Source organism: Trachinotus anak, unplaced genomic scaffold (genome assembly GCF_046630095.1).
Source record: "Trachinotus anak isolate AG129_WGS33_773 ecotype Australia unplaced genomic scaffold, CSIRO_AGI_Tana_v1 ptg000024l, whole genome shotgun sequence".
Taxonomy (NCBI): domain Eukaryota; kingdom Metazoa; phylum Chordata; class Actinopteri; order Carangiformes; family Carangidae; genus Trachinotus; species Trachinotus anak.
In genome coordinates, this window is record NW_027273875.1 from 8,358,612 (window position 1) to 8,380,319 (window position 21,708).

Below are 21,708 nucleotides of genomic sequence, written 5' to 3' on the forward strand. Positions count from 1 at the left end.
CAATACTATTTCAAACTACCCCTTGTGTTTTGTGTGTTTAAGAGAGCATCCCGAATTTGACAAAATAATGGCACAGACATTTTTTCCCCGAAATCCTCACTGCACTTCTTTCTCATCTGGACAAGCCGATCACCATTTGCTTGTTGAATGTGTGTAAATATATGATAAAGAGAGAAAATATTACATTTGTGAAATATAGGTAACTGCTATAGATATTCAAAGAAAAATTAAAATAAGGACAGTATTTCTGTATATCCTTCAAATTTTCAATTGGAAGCATGGATTGACAGCCATGTTCTTAAATCATCACAAGGTCGCAGATGGTTTATTCTTTCATGTTACATCTCCAGACATAAATACAAATCTTAAAGGATGCAATGGGCACTTTGTAAATAGAATAAAAACACAAATTTAATATACACAAATATTTAAATATGTGTAAACATACAGATGTATGCACATTATCAGCAGTTCAATGCAAAACAGAAAAGATCCAAAATGAAATGATTGTTAATTTACAGGCAATTCTAAGATGTATTTTTCCCATCTGCCTAAAATGAATTGTTATGTGTGTATATGGTAAGACCATATGATCTGTTTCTCCAGTTTATGGTGAGATGGTGAGGAAATAAGGGATTTGTTTGTAACTACAATACGAATACACCCTTTTCCATTAAACCTCAGTCTGCCAGCCAGGCCAATACACAGAGGTAAAGAAATATTGTAACAGTCCACTGAAAGACAAACAAAACAATGTACTCTATGTATACTTGCAAATTAGTCTGTTAACTTTGAATAGTTACATTCTATTTCTTTAACCTTTCCCTAAAATTTCAAGCAAACATAAACTGCAAATATAAAATAAGCACCAATTCACAATATATTACACATTTGTCATTGTATAATATACAATTCTGATACTATAATAGTTGACTAAAGAATTCTAAAACTTTGTAATTTATAATAATCCTATAACTCTTCTGCACACTTGCAAATTGGAAAGAAAAACAACACAAAACAAATAACACACACTCTTAACCATTTTTCAAAACCTTTCTTTTCAAGATTGCAATTATGGCATGTCTGTGTTCTTAGATATTAGATAATATACAATGGAGAAAAATATTCAAGATATAGGAGAGATTACGTGTTTAAGGTTGAGTCAAAATTTTATGTACGACATGATGAATCCTCCAAATATTAAAAAATAAGTTTAGATGCAGCCATCAATTTGTCAAATTACTACAATTGAGCAACTGTAGTTAGCAATTACTTTTTCACCCATTTGTTATAGAGATGAAAAGAAAATACAAACAGCTGGCCATATCTATAGTAACATAATCATTTCCGTTAAAAAGGATTATTTCAGCATCTATGTGAAATAACATGATTAGAAACCATTAATTTACATTTGATTGTCATTACAAAATAGCTATAAATCAAAGTCATCTATAAGGTATAAAAGCAGAACACATACATTTCTAAAAAATACCATCACAAAGAAATCTGAGAATGCCGTATATCATTTGTGGCAAGGCCTTTGAACAGTATGAGACGCCAGTTCACATTATACTTTACTGTGTACATGTTTTGATATATGGCTACATGCCATGCCAAAATCTACAGTTTAAGAGTACACCAGGTGAACACATTATCACTAACACCTTTTACAATGCAGTCCAATTCAATAGCCCTGAAATTAATGCTGATTTTTTTTTTAAGCTTATGATGTTCAGTTTCTGTTTGGATTGCATCAGAGAGGCGTTGATTGGAGGCTTTGATAATTTTTTTTAAATATGGCTGTAAAATTACCATAGAGTTGAATAAACACCCCTGTGACAAAGTGCAGTAACATTATAGTGTTCAGCAACAAATGAACGCTACAAGCATCATAAAGGTCGTATTATTTTGCAGGGCTATAATATTTCTATCAACTTGTGTTTAATGAAATTGTGTTCACCTCACCTGTATATTGGCCACTATGTATTTACATCAGACAATTTTTGTCTACAGAATGAAAAAGATTAAAGGTATATATTATTAATTTGAATTTCAGTCTGTTACTGTCCCCTCACCATGCAACTGCCACATAATTTCTGTACTGGCACTTTTATTTAACCCAAATAGCTTCACCTTGTTTTTTGGGCAACTGAGGAAAAATAGAAACATTTCTCCTGCAGTGTGACAGAAGTCTGGTGTGTGAAAATGACAGAATAAAATTCAAATTCAAGCTCTCCCTCTAAGTTTTAACAAAGTGTTGAAGAGGCAAACATTGGTGTCTCGCAAACCATTTTACAGTAGTCCATTTTCTCCATTCTGATTTTCACAGATAACAGTCGTCCATCTTATCTTCCAAGGATTTTGATGACACATTGTCCTTCTTTTTAGTACATTGAGACATTGAGAACCTACAAACAAACACAAAGTATTTTACAAAAATAAGATATTACAAATCCACAATAAATCACAAAAAACAATATTCCAGCACAATGTACGCCTAATAAATATTACTTATTTTTCACACTTTGTGTGTGAGGGTTATTCAGTGTTAACTGTGGTTTTCATTTGGTCAAAAACAAATAGAAAACAGCATTTGAGACTTTTGTATTTGTTAAAACAGTACAGCATCCGCGCAAATTAATACAGGGTTGAGAAATAACAAGTATTGTAGTTTTATATATACAGCATATTCTGTAAGTATATGAAAAGTACTTGGGTTAACAGTGATTTTAATTGGCATTTCAATGGACATTTTCATGGCTTTTTTGCCATTAGGGTGGCCTGGGAATCCAGTGTAAACACTGTTAATCCAAGGTGACTATTACTGCTGTCCTCCATGATGGAGAAAGCTACAAATGTTTCAGAGCCACCTTTAGCTGATGAGTATTTGATACACAAAAATTTAATTTTTGGTGAAGTATTCTTGTTAAGTTGTGATATCCAACTGTAATGATTATAATTGTCCTTAGACAATAAGTCATGAGAGAACTAAGCTAACTTGAGATAACAAGCCTAAAAAAATACAAGCATCAGTAAGCACCCATGTACAGCAACAAATATAACATTTACATATTCAGTTTCAAAAGAAGGAGCAAACAAGTAAAAGGTGTTATAAGAAGTGGAAAATCCTTACTGAATCATCCATGATGGAAGACGGATCAAAGTAGTCCGGCTTTAGTTCTGTTCTTTCTCTGCGATTCTTTGATGCCGGCTGGAAAAATAACAGTTCAGTCAGAACAATGCACCACAGAATATAGTGGAAATAAGAAAAAAAAGAATTTGAGCTTAATAATAGAAAAAATGTGAAAAATTCATTCATCATCAATTGTGGCTATCAAATGCTGCAAGTTTACTCAGGGAGGATGTAATCATTCACTTTTACTAATATTTAATATTCTAAAATATAAGTGTTCATGTACACTGTGATCCCACACATTCACACTTCATGTACCATCATCAAATCAACATCAGCTGTTCATGTTTTCCTATATGAAAGAAGCTTGCTCTTAAAGTTAAAGCCAGTAAAGCATGACTGGACCATAAAGGGCCATTTGGTTTTTGCTGACAGTAAAATGTGGATGTAGAGCTAGTTACATTTACTATAATATTTACACAAGGCATCGTCTGATGGCATTTCTTTTATAGAAACACAGAATCCTGATTACATTTTATCCCCTTGGAATTATAAGGTTTTATCTCAAACTTTTGACGCGAGTTATTCTATATATACTCTTCAAAAGGGACAATTTCTTAAATTACCAAATCAATGTCCATTGTGTCAAAATCCATGCCCTCGTTGATGTCCTCCAAGCGGTCCTCTGATGACATCATCACATCCTCCACGATTGGCTCCTCATCGTCCTCCATGAGTCCGGAGCCTCGACGACTGAGAAATACACAAATGTGATTGTTAGGAGATTATACTTTTTCACATAGTGTCTATTATTCACAAACTATTAATTGTACTCTAAATCTTACATTGCTTGCTGCATGTGGTTCCTCATCTTGGCATAGTGCATGCTAACCCGCTCTTGCTGCTGACGGGCCTCAGCTTGTTGTCTCTGTGTCAACATCCAAGTAACCTGGGTACTGTGGGACAGCGGGGAATATTTAACATGACATAATAAGGCTCTCAGAAAGCACAAGAGCACTGTAGGCAGTGGCTATATTTGCAAATGTTAATTTCATTGTAAGGCAAAGGAAAAGGTTAAGTTGCTTAAGAAAATTTTTGATTTTTAATGAATTTGCACATGTTCTAAACAAGTTTTCACTTTGTCATTATGAATTACTGAGAGTAGACTCATGGGCAAAATGGAAATTTTATCCATTTAAAATTAAATCTGCAACACAATGAGTGTCTGAATACTTTCTGAAGCCACTGAATGCAGAAAGGCTTTTGTACTTGTAATCAATGGCAGCCTGGTGGTGATGGTGTGGCTGCTGCTGGGTAGGCACAGGCTGATGGGGCTGCTGCTCTGTTGGCATGGTGTATGCAGTTGTGTAGCTGTCCTCTGGCCTCATCTTCTTTGGATCCCTCAGTACTGTAGATGTGAGGTGGGGTGAATGCATCATCACTGGAGTCTGCACGTTCTGCTCACGGTTCATCCAGACTGCGTCACTACTGCTGCAGCTGTTCTCTTCTGCTTGAGAGAATAATTTCTTAAACTCCCTGAACACATGCAGTGGCCATAGTAATGTTTGCACAGAGTGCTGGCAGGGGATGATGGCAATTCATGTAAAAGAGGAGGTTCCTTGCTGACTGAGACACATTGTTGCGTTGCTCACCTTCAGGCAGTTTCCTTTTGCTAGCAGTGGCTGGCTTGGACTTCTTACTTCTGATGGTGGACCCCCGACTGCTGATCCCACTGATGACAGACATGGTGTCATCGTCCCCTCCAGCCTGCAGGGAGTTCCTGTAGGAGATGAGGGGGAGCCAGCACTCTTCTCTCTGCAGGGCCATCTGAAACGTCATGAATCGCTCCAGGTACATGTGACTGTAGAAGTCAGAATGACAACAGTCAGCCCCTTTTCAGAGTTCCTCGTCAGCTCTGTGCTCACCACAAACATAAATCTCTGCATGTCTTGTGCCTCAAACTTACACTGTTCTCTTGTCCTGTCGAATTAGTTTGCTAGAGAACTCGCTCAGAATATCCAAAAACGCTAGATTAAGCGGCGGACTCCCCTCTCCCTGGGGACTAGGTTCTTTAAAAGCAAATTCAATTCCATCCCTAAAACAAATACATGGGAAATAATGAATGAACAGGTTTCCTCATTAAAACACACACATCACTGTAAGAGCTGAGTTGCATGCCAAGCTGTAAACCACATGGTCTTGGATCAGGACTGTTACTTACTTATGTAACATGGCAATAGCCTCCCTGGTCTTCAACTGATCCAAGCCAAAAGTTAATGAGAAGCGCCGGGCAAGCTCTTTAATGCCGCAGAAGGCTGACGAGGAGCGGTCGAAATTGAAGCCAAGTTCAGATAACATCTCATTGAATAGCTAAAAAAAAGAAAACAACAAAACATTACATTTCTTTACAGGTGGTTTCACACCTGAGGGTCTTAAATTAGATTAGATTAAATGCATCTGTGATTTGTATCATTATAAGACATCTTATAAAATCTTAATTCAGTCTAAATAAGGCCATAATCTTTTCTCTGTTCATGTATCATTAAGAAACACTAGAGCAAACTTTAGTAAAAGTGATGCCTCAGTGATTATCATAAAAGTCTGTAAATTAAGTATATTTTGTTTTAAATCAAGTCTAATATTTGGTGGCACCAAAGGTCAACTAATCTTAAAAACAAAAAAAAGACAACTCCACCCAGGCCAAGAATCTTACCTTCTGCAGACTCAATATGAGTGTCTTTGCACATTGTATTTTGTCGATTTGTCTGGTTTTACTCATAGTTTCCTTGATGATATCTCCATAATCGTTGTAATACTAAGGAGAAAAGGATGCAATACTGTTAAAAAGAAGAGCAGGGCTGGAGGAATTCTTTATGATTACTAAAAAAAAAAAAGGAGTAAAACCTACCCTCATATACTGTTTAAATATATCTGCTCCAGTGTTAATTTCCACAACATTGTAAACGATTAATTTGCAATAGGCAGCTAGGAGGTTTCTCCGCTTGTGCAGAGCCTCGATTTTACTGGCTTCATCATCTTGCTGTCCATCTGAAAAATACAACATCATTCAAACATTAAAAACTATACATAATTTGCTGTCTGTGTCTCACTTTTCAAATTCAAATAGTGTGGTTGGTTAACATTTGGTTAACGGTTCTTGGCTCTGACCTGTGCTGTTGCTGTCGTCATCCTGATCAATGAAGACTTGATCCAGGATGAAGTTGAGCAGCTCTGCCTGCAAAGAGGAGTCTGGCATATAGACCAGAGGCTCCAGCTGTTCCCGGCCTGAAGACATAATTTGGTGGCTGAAGATCAATAGCAGATCACATAGTATGGTGAAGGCCTGGAATAAACACAACACCTCAGCATTTATGACAATAGTGACTGACCACATCTTCAGCTGCAGTGAGGAACGCTCACGTAGAAACATCAGGAATAAAAGAACGGTCCTGTCAGCATAATCCCACCTGCTCTTTGACTGCGGTGTTGACGCTGTTTAGGTAACGCTGACACATTAAGGAGAAGGCTCTCATTTGCTTTCTCAAGGTCACCGTATCGCCCTAAATGGAGCAAATGTTCAGTTAGACAGTCCTGTAAGTGAACTGAGTGCAATCCTTTCAAATCAACAGGTTAGCAGTCAGGATTGTCCAAGTATTGATACATCTATATGATTTAAAAATGGCAATTCAGCAGCCCCCCCCCCCCCCCAAAAATGAGAAAAATAACAGCTTTCTTGAAACAATTTTATGACAAAGAAAAAGCTCTGTAAATGTTAATGACTAATAACATGTAAATACCTTTAATGAACTGCCATCTGAAACCTTTGCTAGATGCCATAGGATGATGTAATGTGTGCACTGCATTGCATGAATCACAATCTGGGGGGAAGAAAGTCTGATGAGATGTGATGTTCCACTCAGTGACTGAAACTGTTGTTGTTATTGACAATGAAGAGAAGATTTTACTGTTCGGGCTTTGATACCTGTTCAGGCATGTCACCATTCTGCAGACCTGTGTTGAGTAGTCTGTAGTTGCTGGTGAAGAGATCCCACTTGGAGAGGTCATGTGCACTGGAGGGAGAAGGAGAAACGCAAATAAAAAATAATACATATTGATAGAATTTACATTCATGCAAATGCTATTATTCACATCTTATCAATTTCTTTACTTGTGGAAAGCGCTGATCTTCTTGAGTGTTGATAAAACCTGATAGGCATCATCATCATCTGGTTCTTCACCCTGACAAATAAGAGATCCAACCCATTTAATCCTAGATATCCACCCTTTGCCTCTGCACCTGAGAACATGCTCTTAAACAACCCATGCAAACAAAACATCTTACAGCACCCACCTCCTGCAGGAAGTCCTCCAAGAGTCTGCTGAACTTGTCCACGAGCTCGTCAAGAAGCTGCGAGCGGGCGATGTCCACGCGGTTGAAGATGGTGAACTCTTCGTTGCAGAGATAGTGGTAGGTGGTGGAGCAGGCTTCCAGGACCTCAGTGTCTGTGTGCTTATCTACCACCTCCCAGACTTGCCGCAACAAGGCATCCAAATGCTTGAAAGAACATGACATTGTTTCAGTGGCACTGCGGGGAATTTTCAGTTGCATAATTCAGAACAAATATGAAAAGAGACAAACCTTCTCTAACCGGCCAGTTGTGTAGATTTCAAGATCAAAGTACTTTGGTATTTGTAGCAAATTGGTCACCTTATCGATATCAACGCAGTACTATGACAAGAAAAGACAAAGCAGGGATGAGGAATCAAAAATGTTGTCATGTAAATATACTAGTTAACTGAGCTGGTGGCTGAACATAAGTATTCACCTTTGCCAGTAACAGAGGCAATGCAACGGCAAACATCTCTGTGATCCGCGTCCGATCATCCAGCTGTGTTTTCTTCTCCTTTGCAGTCAGGACCTTTTTCATACACAAAAACCCAACCATGTTAACAACATGAAATCATTCAAGAAACACATTCACTCCTCTCTATGTGGAGACACCCACCCTCTTCCCTGTGCCTCTCCCGACTGGAGGGTGGCATTCACAAGCCTGCCGAACGGCACAGAGCATGATCTCAACCAGAGCCGTCTCCTGTCGGTCGGTCAGGGCTAAAAATCACAGACACGTAAAGTTACTGACAATGTAATGATAAGACTTGCCCTGCTAAGTACCAAAGAAAAAAAGAGCAGACAAAATAAAGGTTCCTTTTCTTCTTACTGCAGCAGATCTGAGCCAGTATGTGTATGAGACAGTTATCTCTTACCCTCCTCTCCTGGCATGGGCTCATCCAGCAGCAGGCTAATCATAGTCTCCCAGTCCTTCAGCAGTTCTGACGCACACTCCCACAAGCTATCCACCAAGTAGGCCCCGTGTTCATGGAGCTGTGAGACATCAAATGGTAAAATTTTATTGTTATTTGATTTAAAAAAATGGAAACAAATGACAATTATCTAATCCCCTCCAAAACTCAAATTAGCTTTTAACAGACCTTTTTATGATTGACAGGACTAACATCCAGGAGTGAGACACAATGGTCTGGTTACCTCGCTCTCCAAGAAGAAGAAGACAGTAGTTTTGATAAGGCTGCCATTGAGGCTCTGCCTGCCCCTCCTGGGTAATCCCTCCTCCTCTGGACCTCGATGACTGAAGAGCCTTTAATCAGCACAATACAAAAGACTGTTAAAAATATCTGATGAAGGAAAGTGGAATAAATGTTTGTCATGTCGGGAAAGTGTGTCACACACACGAAGTCACAGATTACAAGATTTTGTGATTTCACTGGATTTTCCCATTAGTCTTAATTTATCAGAGTTTACATGCTTCATGATAAACAAGCACAGGTTATATGCATGAATCATGTATTTTCAGGTACAACTGATTAATTATTTAAATACTCTGTTGAAGAAGATTATTTGTTTCCCATGTTTTTGATTCAACATAAACCCTTCCCTAAATAGACTTCTTGTTTCTACTTTATTTAATCTAATGTGTTTCACAGTTAACTTGGCGACAGACCAACATATTGTTTTGTTCTTTTTGTTGTTTATGCAGTGAGACAAGGTCACTGCTGCAGTCCACTGTGAGCAGCTGCCATCCTCCATAAAGGAGCCACCTTCCGAGCCCACGCAGGGTGAAAGTAGTGTTGTGGAGTAGAGGTGAAATATATACAGTATGTATATATGTTTATTCCTCTTTGCCCACGTTAGTTCAATTGCACCTTGAAACAATAAAACACTTACTTCTTAAACAGAAATTCTCCTGCTGAAACAGCGATGGGTCGATGTGCTGAGTAAACCAGGTGATAAACACTCTCACAATCCTCTGCTGTCAGAACCTCATCACTGCTCCTGTCAGATAAAACGTGTACTTTCTCAGTGATAAATGCCAGTCTCATGTATTTGAAAATAAGCATTCAAACTTATGCTTAAACGTAAATGTGAACTGGTTTGTTTAAAATGTTCTCATAGAAGTTTTCAGGATCAGGGAGACAAAATATGGATGTATTCTACCCATTTCACCTCAGCAATAAACAACAATAATGACATTTATGAGCATTAATCGACAAGAGTAATATCTTTAATTTGTCCCAAAATATATTGAATTCCAATCTGTATGAGAGTTGGTGTGTTTATCATGTTGACCCTAAAGGATATTATGGAATCAAAGAATCACATTAAGATGCCTTTATAAATCAAAATCAAATACAGAATGTTTCCATTAAAGTGGAAGGGAGGTTACTCACTGTAAGACAAGTGTCAGAAGTTTAATGGCTTGCACTGCAACATCATACTCCTTATCCAGAGTCATAGACACAATGCGATCCTTTCAACGAGAGTGACAGTCTCAGATACAATATCTTAGCCATAGGATTAACATTTCATATGTTGTCATGTCATGCATGGGTGTAATGAAGCTAAAATTATGATGTTACTCTTTATTTATCTGCATCTGAAGGTAACTAATCTGCATCTCTAACTGTGCTCACCTTGAAGCGACTTGTGAAGAGCTCCAGTCGAGCGCTGAGCTCTCTGTTGTAGTAGAGGCCTTGCAGGGCAGTCAGGCACTTCAGTCGCACCTCACCTTGCTGGAGTCACAGTAAAAACACACACTTCATTAACGACATTTGAATGCCAAAAATCAGGTATAACTGTGCCATTACCTCAGTTAAACCTGTTTATTATTATGCAACCAAAGTGACAAAACATAATGATACACTTTAAGAGGTCTGCTAAACAACTGAGCACCACTGGTGCTGAAGAATGGGACAAGATAGTGAGCAAAGATGACTACGTACGACTTGTGTTCTGAGGTGGCTACAGGACGTTTTGACTGATAGTGCTGGTCAGTTCCATTTCAGGTGAGAAGTTGGTCTAAATTTGAACAAAACCTTTGGACATTTTTGCAATTTTAATCACTTAATCAGCTTTTCTTAAGTGAGCTGGTGCGGTGAAAACTTCCCACAAACTTCCAACACACATAAATCAAGGTGAGCAATGTCGTTTTCTTGTGACACTGCTCCTGCAATAACTTTGCAGAACCAAATACGATTATATTAAAGATGCCTTAAGGACCCAGGCCTGAGAGCAGGAAAAAAAAAATCATGCCATGAAAAGTCACCCAACAAAGATTTCTGTCTGCTTAAATTACAGATGCTGTCTGTTAGCTCACCTTGTCATGCATTGTCCAGCCAACATACTTCAGGTAACTGTCATTGAGGAAGGCGTCACTGTACAGCTTCATCCACACTCCAATCTCTTCAATACAAATAGCTCGGATTTCAGCAATGGCATCACTGGAAAAAACAAAAACAAAAACAAGAGAACTGATTACACTTCGTCATTCGGCCTATAAACTCACCTTGTGTAAACACAACTGTTGAGAAGTGATTTCCAACTGAAATTCCTAATAACTTAATATGTACTCATAGTGGTGCTGACATTAATTTTGCACTAGAGGGCGCCAAATAGCAGAAAATGAACATTGCACAGTCCTTGCTTGTTTGAATTGAGACTCAAGTGTTGGCGGCGCCTCAGTGAAATCTCACAGTCAACACAGAGTATGTAAGTCGATTTCAGAGTCACGTACCGATATCTGTGAACAAACACTCCTTTGAAAATGGCATTCATCATGTTTTCAATTTCATCTTGATTCTCTTGAAGCTGGAAAAAAAACCCACAAAGTTATACTTTTTAAATCATTTGCATGAAAATAGCCAAAACAAAATTCAATTGTTCTGCACTGGTCAACCCCCAAGCAAAAAACCCGAAAAGTATGACTTTCGAGAGGTTTTGCAGGAAGACAAATTTAGTGATGTTAAAGGGAAAAGCTGGAATTATTCTTTATTCTTATCTATTTTTATCTATTTTATTTTTGTTTATTTTATTTTTCTTATCCTGAACACCACTGGTTGCTTCTGAAGAAGTAAATCCTTGAAAATATCTTAAAATGGGTCACAAACACTGGATAAAGTTTCATCTTAAAAGGCAAAGTAATGTCCTAAAACATTTGTTGGTGATGATTTCCAGCCATGGATTAACACACATTTGGTTCACTATTGAGTACTTACAGTGGCAGGATGGTGGATGTTGGCCTACTTTCATCATAATGAAGTAACATGTCACCCAGTGTTTTAATGGTTTTGGATAAAAATGAAGGTCTATGAAATACGTTCTATTTCACAGGAAATACTTAAGTAGCATAAATTCAATGAGATTTGTTGACACTGAGACAATTGTAGAACATCATCAGCCTCATAAACCCCTCTCTGCCTGATCAGTGCCACCTGCTCATCAGGAGGTGTGAGTTTGTGAGATTTCATCATTGGCAAAATCTACACCCCCAAAATTTCCATACAAGGAAACCTGCTCTGCTCCGTTCGTGGGAGAGTTTTATTCACAAAAATGTGACCAAATAGTAAAAAGAATTTCATACATACTGATTTATTTAGAAGCGTCAGTAGTGTCGTATTCGAGGAATCCGAACCAATTGAAAAACTCAGAGCGGGGATATATTGTGACAGAAATAAGGAGGGAACAATTTAACATATGATAAATGATTTCTAAAGCAAAGCGCTCTATGACTAATATGGGAGGCAGTCGAGGGGATGAGGCAGTCATGGAGACTGAGATGAGAGGATACTGCAGCCGACAGCAGGTGATGCTACACTGTCTGTGCAACAGAGGATGACAACAGACAGAAAGCTGAGACCCTGAGGCAGCTGTCGCACTGACACAGAATTTTTCTAACAACTACTGGACTACAAAGATTAACGTGCTGACATATACCAAGAAAATCATAAACTCTAATCCTATTCGAATTCTAAACCTCTACTAAACCTCTCTAAAACCTTACTCTTTAAAGTAACAGTTATTTGACGTGTGGATGAGTGAGGTAGTTATCTATAGTCTATAGTGCTGCTAAGTGCTAAATATAGTGCTAACTATAGTGCTGCTGTGGACAGGGCCGTCGGCAAAATCACCTTTTAGGCACTTTGAAAAATGACCACAAAAAAAAGAGCTAACATCGGTTTAAATGTACGCTTTATTTTGAATATTTTCACTGCTTTATCTTGCCGTCAAACGTTCCCTTCCTTTGGCGCTACAGTCAGTGAACCATTGAACTACAGTATTTCTACACGCAAGCACAACAATGGCGCACTCTGTATTATTCTGTTAGAGTCAGACAGAGCTAAGCTTCTCCAAACACTGACTATAGATAAGTACCTCACACAACCCTACGTCAAATAACCCGAACCATCACTTTAAGCACTTGCAGTGACAGTCAAAGTGTAGTTACAACTTATTTTTCTTCTCACCTCTTTTCGCTTCTGTAACAGGAGCTCCAACCTATCATTGGCCCTTTTTGCAATGACCTTGTTCCTTTCCGCCTCATACTGTCTCTGGGTGTTGTCCATGTTGATGCTCAGGTTCAGAGCGACGTTCACCAAGGCTGTCATCAACTTCATGGCTGGAAAAGACGACAAAGTTCAGATACACACCTCCTGACAATCACAGCATGAGCGTGCAGGAAGGCGTGCAGCAGGAATGCAGAGTACTGGAGTGCCCTTTAAACTGACCTGCGAGCGTGCTGGTATGTCTAAATGCTCTGACCTGTGAGTCAGACAGGCCGGTGAGCAGTGAGATGACAGTGTCCATCATATACTCATCGTAGATGATGCTGTACTGACACTGACGCACCAGAACTGCAATGAAGTCACAGAAGCTTATCCTGAATTTCTTCCACTGTGGCCCTGACAGAGTTAATGGATAGTCCCCGCTGTCCTGTTTGATGGTAGCAGAGAGATAACCAGATTCAGGTCAGCGATATCACATCTGTTTTACACCGTTCGTTTTTCCCTTTAGATCAGTCACATTTAAAGCGTCTCTGCTTTATTTTAAAATAAGTTACTTGGATTTAATTTAAAGCTTGCATCACCTCATCAAACTCCTCGGTCATTTTTCGAATGATCTCAGAGTTCTGCATATTTCTGAACATGTCTCCACTCACAGCACCTGTGTGAAGAGTCACACAATATCAGTAAAATTCTGCATATTCCTTTGCTTTCAGACACCTACCATCACGTCAGATACCCACCTTTACAGCCAGAGCACTGAATGAAGAAGTTGATTAAGTCCAAGAGAGCGACGTCCCTGTCCTGTTTGTATGCCTCAATCCAGTCATCTACAATGGACTAGAGGATAAAACATGACCATGGTCATTTATTCATGCAACAAATCCAAAAATCTTAGAGGTGATGCTATGCCAGCACCACTGCTGAAGGACTACAGCCCCATTCCATTTTTATTATAGCAACCACGCCAGCCAAAAACTACAAAGCAATGAAAAAAACACGAGTTTGAAACTACAAATACAGTAATCTTTTCACCATACTGCAGTGCACTCACCTGCGTGGCACTCTTCCCCATTTTTATCACCTCGAACAGGGTCATACTCTCCATCCCGTTCTCCTGATGATGGCCATTCACCCAGCCGGGACCAGGGACCCTCCCTGCTCCCCCACCTTTGGCCTTTTCTCCAAGCGCCTTCCTGCCTTTCTTGGCTGCCTGTTGGGCAGAGAGATGGTCGATGGAAGATGAAAGTGTTACTGTGCTATCATAACTCTGAGCCCAGTGCACAAGCATTACATGTGCATGGAGACTGAATACTTTATCTGGTCACTGGGAATTTAAAATCTGTCACTAAATCATATTACGCAATGATTAATTCATTTCTGATCAAGCACTGCTGCAGCATAATATCAGAGTTCATCCTCTGGGTCAGTTCTGTGATGTACAAGGAACCGGGTTGTTCTATTACATTCCACCCAATGCATTCTGGGATTGGCTAAGGCCTCCCTGTGACCCTGGATGCTCGTGGACAGGTGTGGAAAACGGATAAAGGAAGACATGAGGTTTGAGAAACATACCCCGCCCTTTCCTGCCTTCGCATTTTTGCCATCAGGATCCTCAAGGTCAGTATCTGAAGACAACTGAGAATCTGCCTCTCTGTGAACAACACGTTAAGTCATTACAGACTTCAAAAAGAACTTTTCACTTCCTAGGAAAAGGAATCAAACATTCATAGACATGTCAATTTTCTGTGATCTCCACTGCTTACTGAGGAAACTGAAACTCTGTGTGCAAATCCTGCGCTGCTATCATTTCTTTAACATTTTCTGGATCGGCTGGAGTAGGTGCCTCTACTGCTCTGGACCCCGAACAAGAAGGTATCTCTTCAACTGCACCTGGAAAATAAGACAAATCAGAAGGGTTTGTTCATGAGCGACTACACTGGCACAGGCGGCAATAAGTCACAAACAAATCAAAGCACGTCTTATACGGGGCTCAGTTTCAAGGCCCCGTGTAATACTCTTCACCTCAGTGATATGACACCGGTTTATATGCCATGATGATGACCATGCAGAGGTCTCATGTTGGTAAAAGTATAGACAAAAAAGATGGTGTTTGCTGTGGCTGATTTGAGGTCCCCACAGCAATAGCACTACAACTTATATGAGTCATGTACCTGTAAACACAAGAAATCCCTGAACAATCTTTGTCACACCTCAGTGGTTTCCAGCAGTTGCATGGAAACTTCTCAGAAAATAATGCTTGTGTAAATTACTGATTTTCCCCAACATATGTAGTAGATTGCGAAATTTTGCTCATGACCTCACTACATCAGTACGTCATCGCTTCACTCTAACTGTAACGTGTGTTTATTCTTAGGACCAAACAGAGGCAGTGGGTGCATTTCACAGTTTTTAATAAAGCACCTGCAAAGCCCAGAACATGAAAGATGGCTGAAGTCCAGTCCTGGTATTGTGCATGTTGGCTCTGTCGCACTGTCGTAGCTTATTGAGACACTTGAGCCTTTGTTTATGTTGATAAAAAAACTGAGCTTTCCCTACTATGCCAGAACAACTGATCTGAAAAAGGCCTAGGCACAGAAAATTAATCATCAACACTGATTGATTGATTGATTGATTGATTGATTGATTGATTGATTGATTGATTGATTGATTGATTGATTGATTGATTGATTGTTAACCACTTGTTTGGATTATTATCCATCAAAATTTTTTAATGTGTTTAATCTGTTTTTCAGACAACTGGCCAGACATAAAAAAAAGCGATCGGAAGATACCTCCCTAGGGTCTGGGAAAATGTGAGAAATTTTTCAATATGCTCTGACATTCCCTTAGAGGAAATGATTCATTGATTAATCTCAACTAAATGGCTGAAGAAGAAAGTGAAAATCACTGGATGGAGCCCTGCTTCATTCTCACATCTTGTTCAGAGCTTTTGTAACAGGCTTTAATGGAGAAGTTGTCCTCTGTCACTGCACTTTCTCACTTCCACTCTCCATTCATGTGGCCCACTGAGAACTCACAGATCCTGATTCTGTCTAACTGTGCAGACAATTCTGAGCTTGGAAATCTGTTATTCTTGACTCCCTGTGAATTACAGAAAACACATTTTATTATCGTTTCTGTCACTCTGTGAATCACAAAATTCGAGCTCTCTACAGTGTATTACTACCTAGTGCTACAGTAGTTTAACCAATTAGATGATGAACATTAGGGTGACTAATGTAATTTATGACATCCGAATAACAGTTTGTCATTCATCAAGAGAAATTACCCCCAAAAAATGTAATTTAATGCTTCACACACGAGGATTTATAAACATGTCTCATAAACAACTGGAGTTTATTCCCTGCTGCTCAGAGAAAATAAGCAATCTGGTGACCAAACAGACGGTTAGGACTCCAGCAGAGCTGACAGCTTTGGACAGCACCAGTAAGTGGTGAGGCCAGTGATTGTTAATAGGCCCTGCACCGATCCAGTCCAACACAACAGAGAAGATTCAGGGAGCCGTAGCTGAAGCTGAATCACCAGGTTTGGACAATGAGTACAAATGGAGCATTTCACAGAAATAACCAGTACAGATTCTGTACAGTGGCACTGAATTTTTTTTTTTTTTTTTTTTTTAATCAAGCACATTTCATATAAGGGCACTGTGGGACTTTTTGCAGCTGGGCCGTGAAAAATTAACTTAATGATTTATTTTCTTAAATCACACTTTCCTTTCATAAAGAATGGGAGACATCAGGATGGTGATATTGTGCAGTGTTAAACTTGGCAGCCACACTCGCAGGCAGTCGATGTGTCTCCATCCTCTCTTACAATCAGACTTGTAGAGAGTTCAGAGGGTTCAGCCTGCAGGGAGCAGGACGGGCCGGTGGTTACGAGGCAGAGCGGTGAGACAGCTGTACAGCTGAGGGACCAACACTGGGTTAGATCTACCGCTGACACGGGAAAGTCCCCTGACTACAGCATGTGCTGTAAACACGACAGGGTTTCTCTTACTCTGAACTTTTAAATCCTGAACCCATCACTGGGGACGCGCTCTCCGCAATAACATCAGACGCTTTCTTGGGCTGGTAATGTGGTATTCTCACATGTATTCACGGCAGGTCGTCGCGGTTTGACTTAAACGTGACTTCTCATCTAAAACAAGTCGACTCCGAAACGACTCTGACAGGCGCAGTTGTATACTTCCGAACTACAAACACCACCACAGATGTTTCCGAGCCTGGTGATTTCCATCCTCTCTCATCTCTTCCTGACGTGCCGTCTCTGCTACGACGGCCAAGCAGCTCTCAGGCTAATGCGAGCTAATCTTACTGATATGTGAGATTAGCCGAGACATCATCCAGCTACCTCTAGACCCTCTCCTTGACTACTTTATTCGCACCGAGCTACGAAGGTTAAGCCTCGGATCCACTGCAGGACTCTGATACCTTCACCGTCTCAGAGCAGTTGCTACGTTAGCTAGCATTACCGTTAGCTGGAGCTGGATAAAGAGACCACTGCTCGACACAAGCTGGGAGCTTAGGTCCGCCCATATTAATCACTTTAAATTTAATCTATTCCGATGAAGTCGCATTTCTGTATTAATTACCTCTGCTAACGCTAATGTCAAGTGTGTGGCCAGCTAGCTAGTGCAGCAGCATCAATGACAAACTCCCTGGATGTTAACATTAGCTATCCGCCATTTTACAACTTACCTCGTTTTAAATCAAAGACGGTCTAAAATCAAATAATCCAAACGCTGCGGACTTTGCAAAGAGGACGCTTCCTTTAATTTCCTGCACGAACTGTCATTTCCCAAATCTCAAAAATAATGGTTTTATTTGCTAGCTAACGTTAGGAAGCTCCTTGGTGGCTAACATAGCAAGGTACAGTTTGTATTTTCGTTGTTATGCACGCAGCACACACACCACCTGTCGGTGGCACCGTGAACTGCGGGTAAGAGGGGCCATATCCTGTCCGCCGGTGCTCTCAGGCTGCCCACTGTCCTCCTGAGTCTGCTGACTGACTGTGCTGGAAATATATCTGAAATTCATCTGCATGTCTGTGTGAGTGCAGAGGTAATGTATCTCCCGAGATCACTCACGCATTTGTATATTGCACACAGCCCACAGAAACATGTCAAATTCACAGATGATAATAAAAGCAGCACGGGTTTGATTGAGGCTTATAAGTTGAAGAGATGTTCTCCCACACTCAGGAAAACATCTTTATCTTGAAGTGGCAATTAAAACTGTCGGCTACTTTATAACCCGAGTGTGACAAGAGCATCACTTTGTGTTGAAAAGTAATGGGGACATAAGGGCTCAGATAATCTGTCTTCAGTTTTAGGCAATGTAATGTGTGTGTCATGTAATTGGGGAGGGGGAATATGAGGTCAGAGCTGATAATTACAGTGGGAAAAAAAATTGCCAGTATCACATCTACTGTAGAAAGCACCTGTGTGTTTCAGTCAGTCAGAACAATGACCACAATCACTGTCCAAAATATTACACAAAATAGAAACAACTAAACTAAAAGTTTAAAAACATTTGAAAGAAATTATGATTTTACAAAATCAGCCATTGCAAAAAATGGTGGGGACACAAACTTCCCCATGTAAATGACACCCATGGCTGGCGGTGACATATCTGGTTTATTGACTGATTACTTAAAATCATCTACACACTGCTCTTATACATTCATTTTCAAAATATTATAAACCACTTGACTTTGTTTGACAAGACGAATAAATACACTAAACAGTTCCTCACCATCACCCAATTCATGACTGAAGTGAATCATAAAGATCCAGGACCATCTCAGTCCATTGCATGTAAACAGCAACAATCAATATAAGATACTAATTTAAGTCTTAGGTTTCCTAATGGGGGTAAACATTTGCAGAGCAAATGCTTCTGATTGGACAAAACATGATCGTGTGCAATGTGTTTAATTTATTCTTTCCTCTACCACATATGTAAATGGAGAAAGGCGAAATATTCTCTAATGTAGATAATATATGTTGCAGGGCTGTTGTAACAGAATGAATAATATGATACAGGAGTTCATATCAGTTCATTATCACTGTTGCCACAGTGACATGGTGATTCTATGATTTCTTATTTTTATTGCTGCATTTCAGTTGCTCAGGTCTTTTCACTGGAAGTGTTTTACTATATAGACTGGCCTCCAGACCAGAAAACTCAATTTAATCACCTTGGTTTTAATACAACAATCGCCAATACTAAAGTTAATGTTGGTAATAATCACACTGATCCTGATTCAAATATACTGATATTGGCAATTATTAATACTGATGTTAACATTGTTGTTAGACTCTGTTGGGGACAGGAAGTTCTTAAAAGTGTATTCCCATCTAATGGCCAAAAACTAGTTGCTTTAAAGTGCTATACTGAGTAGTTACTGGATCAAATCATCATATATCAGGTATTTGGGGCTGACAGGTCACAATGCACACACAAGCATAAGAGGAGTTTGGGGATCAATTAGGGCTCAGCAGCTATTTTTGCCCCCTAATGGGTTAATTGTGCCATACAGAAGCTGAAGCTAAATTTGTTTGCTTCAAAACTTCCTTGTCCAAAAGTTGTACAATGTCCGACCAAAATGAAACACAAAAACAAAGAAATAATCTTGGAAGAAAAAAAAACTGCTCTTTACATCTTTGACAGCTTTGACATTTTATTGTTCCATTAATCATATCTTACAGGTTTTGTAAGCAGTACCAACTTGAAAAGCCACCAACTGTTAGTAATTATGACTACTTCTATAATCCATGTCATATCGCTTTCCTTTACATCAGAATGTATGTATACAGTATGATCCATTCAAAGCCATATCTTCATAAGGGGGTGGAAGTTGTGATGGAGACAGATGTGATGCTGTGCAGTGTCACACGAAAAGCTCGAGTCACACGTGAAAAGGAGAGAAAAGTCTAAAGTTGTGGAAGGCCACACTTGGATAGGGGTTTGATTTTTGTGCTGGTGAGGATTCATCTACATGAACTCATTGAGGAAACTGTTTACTGTTCCTTCAGGTGTCTCCTCCAAAGGCTGTCCCAGGCAAAAGGAAGGCACCGTGAGGAGATCAGGGTCCTTGATCTCCAGTTCAACCTCCATGTTGCTGTGAGCGAATGATACAGAAATTACACAGGGATTTTTCAAGGATATTCATTAGAAGTTCTGCAGCCAATACATACAAGGAAGTTGTATAAACCAGTGGTTGTCGAACTTTTTCACATCAAGGACCCCCAGCTGATAGGATTTTGTCTAAGGGTCCCTTTCTGATAGGAATTTTGCTTTTAAGTCTTTTATTACAGAATTTGTTTTGAATGTTTGAATTTGAATTTGTTATGGATGGAAATATAGTGAAAATAAATTATTCCCCTTTTCATTGGGGATCTCTAGGAACCCCCTCAAGGACCCCTGGGGATCCTTTGAGAACCACCGGCATAAAACATCCCTTGCGTGTTAGTTGCCAACCTGAATAGGAATGATGTGGACTCGGTGAAGTAGAATGTGGATACAGGCAAACATCCCATGGTTACAGACATGGAGTAGTGGCCTGGAAGACACAAAATATTTAAGACCCTTTACAACTCTGTCACCAACGAGGCACATGTAATATTTCACAGGGTCTCCCCCACCTTTCGCTTCTGACATTGGTCCTGTCCATACATTGACTTTCAGTCCCTCCCCTTCAATGGATGCACTCCCACTGTGTAGCGCAGTCAAAAACGTGGCGTCATCGGGAATATCTAGAGGATGCATGGTGCATTGCAAGGCTTTTTTCTCGCAGCTCTGGTTTTTGCTGTCAATCTCGTAGAATATTCCCTGCCAGACGTTGACATGGGCTCAAAGGTCAAGGTGCAAAACAGTTTCAAGTGAACTGGGACATTTATTTAAACAAGAAATCACTTACCTCCTCAAAAAACATCAGTAGATCCAAACCTAGAGAGGTGTTCATGGGGTAGCTCTCGTTTGATCTGAACCTTAGTTTCTTGCCCATTGAATCGTAAGTGTATGCACCCATTGCTTTCAACTCACCTTTTCCAGTCATCTGGTGTCATTCGACCATAAACGTTCAGAGAGAAAGAAAGAGGATTTAATGTTTTATTTCCATTTCCTGTCCTGTTCTATAGAAGGGCTTGAAAAAATGTTGACTTACCACAGTCAGTAATCCTGTCATATTGGGTGAATCTGAAAGACAACAGTCAGAGGGTTCATTTGACACATTTTTAAGCTATCAAATCTCTAGAGCTTTGTTTACTATTGACTCAAATAGGAAATCTAATCATCTTGAAAGGCGCCTAACACATGGAAAACTCAAAAATTAAATAACAAAAAGAGCCAAAATGGAAATACAAAGTCTTACGACAAGGCTGATGGTGCTCTGCATGGGTGGTAGCAGTCAAGCACATGAAGACGAAGAGCGTAACAGCTGCATACATTTTCCTGGTCCAGAGGGAGTCACTAAATCACCTTCGAGATGGCAAAAAACAACCCTAAGCGCATCTAACTGAGTGATACTATTGCAGCTTTTATAGGGCTATGGACTCGTGCGGTCAATAAGAATTGCGTAAAAAGACCCAAGATGATAGCCCCCTAGAATTCAAATATCAAGCTGTCTAAACATATTAGCCCCTGTCCCAGCTGGTGGTGACCCAATGAAAGGATTTTGATTTTTCTTTGTGATTGCGC

At 39.7% G+C, this 21,708-nt stretch overlaps 2 protein-coding genes across 2 annotated transcripts; both read right to left on the reverse strand.

The window, feature by feature from the left end:
* Positions 1-309: 309 nt before the first annotated feature.
* Positions 310-17,919, reverse strand: stag2a (STAG2 cohesin complex component a). The gene is made up of 34 exons (XM_071460254.1): positions 17,707-17,919; positions 14,752-14,878; positions 14,561-14,639; positions 14,040-14,198; positions 13,729-13,825; positions 13,570-13,646; positions 13,211-13,415; positions 12,950-13,101; positions 11,221-11,294; positions 10,804-10,927; positions 10,121-10,219; positions 9,878-9,957; positions 9,375-9,482; positions 8,679-8,787; positions 8,399-8,516; positions 8,140-8,243; positions 7,960-8,052; positions 7,773-7,862; positions 7,485-7,688; positions 7,302-7,372; positions 7,116-7,203; positions 6,931-7,011; positions 6,601-6,693; positions 6,302-6,476; positions 6,042-6,181; positions 5,847-5,948; positions 5,355-5,503; positions 5,100-5,228; positions 4,786-4,994; positions 4,403-4,640; positions 3,979-4,089; positions 3,760-3,886; positions 3,134-3,211; positions 310-2,408 (listed from the first exon to the last, which is right to left on the reverse strand). Exons 2-34 carry the CDS (start codon positions 14,793-14,795, stop codon positions 2,385-2,387), a joined length of 3,831 nt encoding a protein of 1,276 aa, XP_071316355.1. The 5' UTR covers positions 14,796-14,878; positions 17,707-17,919; the 3' UTR covers positions 310-2,384.
* A 1,751-nt stretch (positions 17,920-19,670) lies between these two features.
* epd (ependymin) lies at positions 19,671-21,660 on the reverse strand. The gene is made up of 6 exons (XM_071460269.1): positions 21,383-21,660; positions 21,176-21,207; positions 20,930-21,067; positions 20,655-20,841; positions 20,491-20,572; positions 19,671-20,131 (listed from the first exon to the last, which is right to left on the reverse strand). Exons 1-6 carry the CDS (start codon positions 21,456-21,458, stop codon positions 20,005-20,007), a joined length of 642 nt encoding a protein of 213 aa, XP_071316370.1. The 5' UTR covers positions 21,459-21,660; the 3' UTR covers positions 19,671-20,004.
* Positions 21,661-21,708: the final 48 nt, after the last annotated feature.

Excerpts from the sequence above, each read along its gene's own strand:
- stag2a (XM_071460254.1), bottom strand. The coding sequence starts at position 14,795 with ATGATAGCAGCGCAGGATTTGCACACAGAGTTTCAGTTTCCTCA. Across the intron at positions 5,949-6,041 it reads TATTTAAACAGTATATGAGG|TATTACAACGATTATGGAGA; the intron begins GTAGGTTTTACT and ends TTTTCTCCTTAG. Across the intron at positions 4,641-4,785 it reads CAAAAGGAAACTGCCTGAAG|AAGAGAACAGCTGCAGCAGT; the intron begins GTGAGCAACGCA and ends TCTCTCAAGCAG.
- epd (XM_071460269.1), bottom strand. The coding sequence starts at position 21,458 with ATGTATGCAGCTGTTACGCTCTTCGTCTTCATGTGCTTGACTGCTACC. Across the intron at positions 21,068-21,175 it reads TGACAGGATTACTGACTGTG|ATGACTGGAAAAGGTGAGTT; the intron begins GTAAGTCAACAT and ends GAATGACACCAG. Across the intron at positions 20,132-20,490 it reads TCCACATCATTCCTATTCAG|CAACATGGAGGTTGAACTGG; the intron begins GTTGGCAACTAA and ends ATTCGCTCACAG.